General features: G+C 46.0%; 1 protein-coding gene across 1 annotated transcript in view; it reads right to left on the bottom strand.

The window, feature by feature from the left end:
• Positions 1-5392: 5392 nt before the first annotated feature.
• The window catches only part of T265_01031 (hypothetical protein), a gene marked incomplete at both ends in the record, with an annotated part of 30985 nt that continues 27744 nt past the window's right edge, over positions 5393-8633 (bottom strand). The window contains one exon of the mRNA XM_009164974.1: positions 5393-6228. Within this exon, the coding sequence (XP_009163238.1) occupies positions 5393-6228 (836 nt within the window). The remainder of the gene's footprint in view (positions 6229-8633) is intronic.

Here is an 8633-nt window from a genome sequence, read left to right as displayed (position 1 = left end):
AACGAGCAGTGGAACATCTTTACAAAAACAGAACTCATTAGGTTGCTGAAAATTTGTCGGCAGCCCACGTCCGGTTTCGCCCTTCCACTTCGGGCTCAGTAGGTAGGCGCAGTCCCCGAGTTTCTGTCAACCTTATGTTCTGCTTGAAACCAAATTGCACGAAATTAGCGGAATACACCCATTGCAAACTAATTTCGTCTTGCGAGAGACTCAATCGGAACCTAGCTGAATCTCTCGGTTTCTAAGTTGCTGAATGTGTTGCACCAGGCCGCCTCGTGTTTCAGCTGCTACGATATTTGAGATATGGCGATACATGTGCTGACGCATTGCACTACTCACAAGGTTGCTGAAAATTCGTCATTTGAGAATCAATAAGCTCTGCCAACTGGGAGCAGTTATCATGAACATATAAACGCATAGACTGACACAGATTATTACAGGTTGAGGACGATGAATCAATTTGCAATTAACCGAGAGACACTTTATGGGTAAACTTCCACGCGTAAAGCTCTTGGCACAGATTGTGACAAGATTTCGAACGTATGCGCACGCATCAACATTCACGAGAGGCCGACATTTCAAAACCTGCCGCATGTGTCACAGGTGAGTTACCATGTTATCCCTTTTTGTGAATCGTGACAACGCTTGGGTTCTAAGCTCTGTCCACGCAGAGCAAAGTTGTACGCAAATATGCCTTGTCCGTTGACACGCTGTGATATTTTTTACTGTCTCAATCCGCAGGTGTTTGCACGAGAGTTTGCTCAAACAGGTTCTTAAAAGTTCGTGATCCAACGGTAGCCTGACTGTCTTTGCGGCGGAATATGAGTAGCCCTCTGGGAGAATGTCTGAGCGTGACTGACCAACAGTGGAATACCACCAAAAATTGCACAGAAATCCTGTTTGGACGAGATGTACCAGATGTCAGTGAGACAAAATGATTACTTTATAGGAGACAGGATATCCTCTGCCGGTACCGTGCGCGGGTTGTGCGTGGTTGTTTATGTTCATAAAAACTGATCGTGGAAAGTCTCCAATCAGAAGGACTGAGTTTTGTGTAAAAATTTGAATGGTTGGATTATCGCGAGCCACGCCTGCCACTTCGTCGCGTGGCAGGCTGTACTTCAGCGAGAAATATTTTACGGACGATCGCCGAGTATCTGTGGATTTAATGTCGGTCGATTTGGCATGAAATAGTCATGGATCTCCAAGCAGACTGATGACTCTTGAGTTGAATCTAACACAACCTTGCGATCTACGTCTGGTCGGAGTACAATTTAAGCGGAACGATAGTAAGCACGTAAACACTGGAGTGTTGAGTACACCTTTGTGCAAACGTGTCTCGGACCCGATATGACCGTGGTTCAGTTCCCAAATTCAGTGTGCGCAAATAGCCGACTGGGAGGTCGGATAATAGCTGTCAGAGAGTCCGAAACATTAAGCGGATTTATGACAAGTGAGTAAATTACTTGTTGCTACCCGGTAAGTAACGTTGCCAAGTTTACTGAGATCACCGAAAAATCACTTTACACTCGCTATGCGCTTTACACAGTATGATAATAACCGGGAAATAAAGAGCCAAACAGCGATTGTAGCCACCAGCCGTTCTGGAGGTTTGTTTAACTCAGTCAATCATGGTAACCATACCGACCGTACGACGGTTGGATCGTGTCAATAATCCTTTTAACTGAAAACAAGCAATTCAGGTGGGACAGGGATCAGATAGGATAGGAATTAGTTATCAGTTGACAAAGAACACATAAATCCAGGAGTATGAGCGCGTGGTTTCAGTATGACTGAAAAGTTGTGGCCCTTGTAGTAACCCAATCACCCAATTGCAGGGGGTTGGCCTAACCTGAGGGCACAGAAAATAAGGCATTACTGTCTCATTCCTAATGCGGCTGCGCACAGCAGGTGCCTTCTGAGCAACACCGGACTGTTTGGTTGCACCTTGTCGTATGTAACCCGCGGGATCATTGCAGCACTCAAGTCCGAATACCACATCAATGTGGCAGCTTCATGTCGGGAAAAGTTGTAGCGACCCAGTCACCCACATACTTGACTGTTCAACTCAATCGCTCACTGAATCGCGAGGTTTGTCTATTTTCTCATACGCACACGTCGCATAAAGCTGACTCATCGGACATCGATTGTCTGCACCGCCTAGTCAGCGTAGCAACTACTCATGTACCGACTCGCCCACGAACACTCACTGGGACCTACATAAAGGGATACCGAACCCAGTCAGGACACAGACTCGCGCGCGCGTAGGGAGCAGGACGCCAACCTCTCCACAAGTCCACGGACAACCATGGAGTACGTGTAGCAGTCGAACTGCGGAGAAAAACACGTTCCCGCCGTCCGGACTTCCACCAAGGGTCTCTCACATATGATAAGTCCCTTTTTTTCGACTCGCTCCCATTTCGCACTGTATTTATTTTTGTGCGTATCGCAACCATGCTAAAAACTTCTATTAGTGCACACATTCACCTTCTGATTTGTATTATGGCTATCACCACCTGTGCACTAATACCTTAACACCGTTAGCTAGATGTGAATTAGCTCCCGTAAAACCACGAAAATTCTGTTACTTTTAGAACTGGCTCAAGGGTGAGGCGAGTCCGTGGTCAGCTATTTCTGGAAACTTTTGGCCCATTCTCCTTTTTTTCCTGAATTCGGTACAATGTCAACCGTAAGTCTACAAATGAGAGAGTATGTTTATCTACTGACTGACTCTCAATTGCTACTGAAACCTGTGGAGAGTGGTACACAGTTCTCCTTCATTCAATAATCAAGCTGCCAGGCGATGAACAGGCCCATGCTATCAGTCCTAATGATAACTCCCAGCTGTCAGAATTATTGTAGTCCAAGCGTAGGTTTTCAGCTGGAGGATAAAACATCATTTTTATTGTACAAGAATAAGCCAATAAGAGATGGAGGACCACTCTGACCTTGGGCACAACAAGCCCCACGCAGTGCATAGGTACTGAGACAGTGTGCGTGAGACAAATTGATGCGTTGGGTTTCCTGATATGGAACTTCGAATCACGCGTTAGCCTGACAATCCCGAATAGGAAAAAATAATTATAATGGCTCAGCTGTAACACCCTTTCGGTGCCTAGCTACCATGCCACCCAAAGGAAGCACGAGGAATGGTATACTGCCAGGGTGGTTAAGCCCAGACGGGAGAAATCGATATACAAAGGTCGGGTTGGAGCCACGGATCTTCCGGTGGGCGAATTCGCGCTCTAATTACTGATCCACCTCGTCCCTAATATCAGAATGAGGAACTAGGTTCGACAGTTTACAGCACTCAGCTGTCCAAGTGTGTGGCGTCGACAAATGAGCAGGTCGGTCGATCGGTCAGACCGGCACTGTGCAGTGTCACCGTCTGGAAGATCGACAACAGCAAGCGGAATTTCGGCTCTGCAGTGTGGTTGGCGCTCGTTGCTTTCGAGGCCAGTCTCCCGATTCTGGTCGACGTTGCGACCGCATGAAAATCACAACAGCACGAATCAGGACAGGCTCAGCAGACATGGCACGAATACTCATGAGTAACAAGGTCAGGTTTGCACATTTACACACATACACACGTGCCAATGTTTCAGTGCCAGGCTGGGTGACCTCTGCGAATGATAAATGGCGGGTACGGATGAGCAACACAAGTGGAGCCTCCACTAGGGAACTGATGAAAAAAGAAGGAACAAAAGCTTTCATCCCTGTAGCCGAGGAGAAGCTCGTAAAATTAACCTACGGCCTAACGGGGCTTGACCTAGTGAATCACAGGCTTTGCGCCAGCCTGAGGAATATGTTGCTTGAACCTGGTTCAGAAGCACACTACTGTGTTCCTTCATTCTCAACAGAAGAGTGAATACTATGCCCGAAATGTGTCATTTCCCTCACTTCATTAACTCTGTGCCTCGTAATATACTATTGGAGACAGGACCAGGCAGCTCTGCCAAAGAATGAAGACTCGTAATCGACTGAGGACACTTGCCGTTAAAATGGAGAAAACCGGCAGGTGCAACCAACCAATCAATCTTGAGAAGGTCAAACTAGAGCGCAATCTATAACAAATTGGGGCCTATCAAAACAAGGAGATAAAACTGTTGAAAATAGAAGGTATCGGGATAATCCATCAGCTAGAAGAAAGTGGATCGAAACTCAACACGGATCACAGAAGGATCGATAAGTTCACGAGAAAGTTTCCTCTCAAATATCCACTCACGTGGAGAGGTAATAGATACTCATCAGATACTACGTAAGCGCACATGGGCGAGGAGGGTGTGTTCACTCAAGTGCTTGCTCATCAGGTCTCTTTTGGTAGCGAAAGCATTGCAGGTCAACTACCAAGCTTGGCGAACAGATCATCGGACATCTGATCAACAACTACGATCGACCCTAGTTAGTTTCTGGACATCGTGGTGTCTAGCCTAGTTTTCTGTATTGTTCACATGACGCCTGCCAATCAGCCAATCAGCTGTCACTAAGAAGGTCTCTATCTTATTCTGTGTCGGCAACACGCGTCTGTTGTATGTGCTTACTTAATCACGATACAACCCGCTCTGACTGTTCAAACTCATCGTCTTGAAGTGGATGTATCTTGACATGCAGACAATACAGTCTCTATTTCAGCTTGTTTCTTGTGCTTGACCTGTGCTAAATGAAGGGTCTTGGCTTTTCGAACATATGAAAAAAATCATTCGGCTGTAGCACCCTTTCGGTGCTGCCACGATGGCTGGGATACTACCAGGTTGCCCAAGCCTGGACAGGAGACGTGGAGAAGCAGATGTCGGGTTCGAACCACGGACCTCCCTGTCAGTAAATTCGCGCTCTAACCACTGAGCTAACTGTATGACTTGATACTAACTTGAGGAGAACATGTTAGTCAACCGATCTTCAGTCTTATCCGAAATAAGAACGTTTGGGACAGTTCTATTTACTTTGAGATGTATGTAACCCGAGCGTTAGGACTGGGTCTGTCACTTCAAAGACTGATGAGACCTACCCTCACTTCTTTTCAGCCGCTCGTGGCGGAATGTTTAAGTTGTCAACCGGTGGCTGGAAGGTTGCGGAGTTTCGTCAGTGGTTTTTGGACTTCAGATCATCAGGGACAAAAATAAAATTTCCAGGCAGATGGTATGTTTGGACATATAGCCTCTATGCTTCAATGGACCAGTCAACTTGCATATCCCTTCTTTTTTGGTGGGGGGAGGTGTTTAGTCTCCCGTTCTGGAACCACTGCGTCAACACAGCTGATCCCAACCAATCCCACAAACGCAAAATCCTGATTGGACAGGGGATTTCCAGAAGTATGTGTGTGTCAGTTTAAATAAACATCTTGTACATGTAAACAGTGAAAGACATTGGCATTTGGTTTACAATAAAATCTATGCTAGATATCTACAAAGTGTCTGTCTACACTCTCAGTAAATGCTGTTGGAGGGGTTTTGGAATCTGACAATTTGTAAATCTCCGTGGAATCTAACAGAGGTGCTTTCGATATCGGTTCAACTATTGCTTGGAACGAGGATGTGTTTATCAGTGAGGCAGAGATGTTCGGAGACTCACTGCAGAAGTATTGATTGCCTGATTCGAAAGAGAGAGATTGTGGTGACCAGGGTCCCACCATATCATCCGGCACCAATTTCGGATCTACGTAGACGAACGTATCAGAATGTATGGGACAGCGTCGAATTTTTGGTTGAGGAATTTGTGGTGGGCAGTGTGACTGTGAAACCGTCAAGGGGTTGAGTGTCAGGGTGATGGACGTCGCACCAAGCAGTCCGACATCACTTGTGGTTATGAGAAGTGGCGTGACGGATCGAGCTGCTGAATTCGGGTTCGCTCTGCGTAACTCCACTCCTGTAGCAGTTGAACTCATGTCCGATCTGTATTGCACATTGGTTGGCATAGATGGGTTTTGTCTTTGCGCAAAGTGAGGCGTAACGACAGTTTTCTCAACCGCTTTTGGACTGGCTTGGTCGGGTTTGGGTCGAGTGCAACTAAGCCGTTTAAAGTTTAGTCGATAGGCAAGGAAAATGAGTGAACAAAGCACAATGCAACCAGCGGCGGATAAAGAGATTAAGAGCCAGATATTCACTTGAGAATGGATGGCAGCTGAGTCGATTTTCGAGTGGGACTTGCCCGGTTCTGTCGAAATTCCGCTCGAGATTCTCACAAAGGAATTGTCTATAAAATGACTGGCTTCGCGTTTCACTGCATCGGATTCTGTAATCGGTCGACTGCGTTCATCCACCAAACTGTGTTCGGCACTGTCACCGACAGGTCTTGATTGGTTAGAATATGTTCCATTATTAGCCTCCGGGTAACTAATAGGTTTGAAATCAAATAGAAAAGGTGTGGTTATGAATTCCCGATGGACTGACTGATTGCGGTAGCTTGCAATCGATCACCAGGTACAAGTTATAAGTAATTGATACTCTGTATATTGTCCGATGTTGCAAGGAACAATTAGCACGTAAGACAGACAGACTGGACGCTTTGGGGTTCACTGCTTGTAAGCTAGGTGGCCTTTGACTAGCACGCCGAACTTTGCAGGTGTCTCACAAACCACCCGTCATCTGTCGGGGCTGCGCATCACCACTGTGCAGGCTAAAGTAAGTACAGAGGATCACACGGTTGCTGAAAACTCTTCAACAGCCCACGACCAGTTTCGCCCTTCCAGTTTGGGCTCATCAGGTAGGCGCAGTCCTCGAGTTTCCGTTAACCTTATGTTCTACTTGAACCCAAATTAGATTGTTTTTGAGAAATCCACTCATTTGCAAGTCAATGTGATTTTAGCTCTCAGATGGGGAACACGTGAGAGATTCAGTTGTGTCTCGTGAAAACCAAAGTGATTTGCAAATGAGTATATTTCTCGTAAGCACAGAGGCATCTTCTCGTCTAGTTTGCTAGTCAGTTGGAAGTTCGGCGAACCGATCAACGGCCATAAAATTAACAACCGGTGAAGGTGCCCTCCCGAATATGTTTCGGCCGAACATTCTATACACTCAACATTCCATTTGGTGCGGTTTCGATAAACAATGTCTGAGCGGCCTTCAGTCATCCCGATTAGTTTGACAGGGGATTCTCTGTTTAGAAAAAAATCATCAAAGACGCAGACCTAAGATTACGTCCGCACCCAACTTCTAGTTGATATTGGTCGGCATTTCTGTAGTGTTGCGTTCCGTGCACGAGAATTCCCATCGTTCGGCACAATATCGTCGTGGTGATGGCTGTCAAAACCTTCTGGGATATAAAAACTATAATAAACGCATGCATCTTGTAAAGTCACGTGTGATATCCAGACAGAAATGTGAACTAACTCAGAGCTTTAAATGCATTTAGTTCATGCAAAAACAACAAGTCAAGGGGTGAACTCACTGTTTAAAATAACTGTCGGGCGCGAAATGACCTTTAAATTTTGGCACATACTGGATGTTCGCATATCGGGTCACGTGAACAAAAGGTCGATATGTCAAGCCGGCTGCTAGATCATTCAGTAAAAGGCCATTGTAGTATGCACCTGGGGAGGAAAACAGTGGAAAATTAGTAAAGTTGATCTTCGGATTATTTGCTTCGATTAACAATTGCGTTGCCAACTTTTCGTCAACAATCGAAGTGTATTGATCAGGTGAAATACAGTGGTTTACAGAAATTCATTTGCACCATCATGTGGGACGTTCTGTAGGGCAGGTGTTAAATACCTACAGTCATTGTAAAAACACTGAAACTCTTGATCAAGCGTTTGTTCTGCCTTGTGTCTCTACCCAGTTCGTCCGGTTAGTTCACAGCAAGTCCGAGAATCAACTGAGAATTGGGTTCGCTCCAATGAAACTGCCATATCAGTGGTTTCTATGTTCTTCTGTTTGAAGAGGTGAGAGTCCAAAAATTGTACAGACAAGGCGGGCGCCCCAATGGTATTTATCCAGAGGAGGATGTGCGTGTCTAAACTGCGTTAACTCCACGAAAAGCTCCTCAAAGGGAGGTTGTTCTAAAACAGAGTACAAATGAAACACTCCCTCTCGGATTTCCGTTACATTTCGTGTACCTAGAGGGAACATCCCATCTCCTAGACGGTCATAGGTACCTCTTCTTAGGGGCCAGTGAACGTACCAAGACACGTGATACACAGAAACAAAATAACGCAAGTTAGGAGGGACGCAGGACCACCCTGAATGACGTAAGGCGTAGACACATTTCATAGCATCGGAGATTTGCGTAGGAACAAAGCCTAAAGAAACTTGGATTAAGAAACATGCTACTCCTTTTGTTTCGCGATTCGGATCTGCGTAACGCACTACAGTTGGTTCCTGTGGTATACGTATGCACTGCCTACCGATGTGAAGTATTCCACTGAGGACTGTATCAGAAACACATCTGTTGGGAACGCTGGTTCCCAGGTGTCCCTCGACAGCGAACGGAGAAGGAATCGATGAACGATGGCTGAGCTATCACAGGAAATACCACAAAAGATGTCTGCGTCTATGGGCAGCAATGGATTGGACATTTCAAAGCGGGACGTCTTCAGCATGCTTTGAGAATCTGATCCATCTTACTCATTTATCGTTCACCTGTAGCACCCTTTCGGTGCCTAACTGTTATGCCACACGAAGGAGGCACGAGGGCTGGGG

This window comes from Opisthorchis viverrini, assembly GCF_000715545.1.
Source record: "Opisthorchis viverrini unplaced genomic scaffold opera_v5_11, whole genome shotgun sequence".
NCBI lineage: Eukaryota > Metazoa > Platyhelminthes > Trematoda > Opisthorchiida > Opisthorchiidae > Opisthorchis > Opisthorchis viverrini.
The sequence above is the reverse complement of the archived record's forward strand: the minus strand, read 5'-3'. Positions and strand labels throughout refer to the sequence as shown.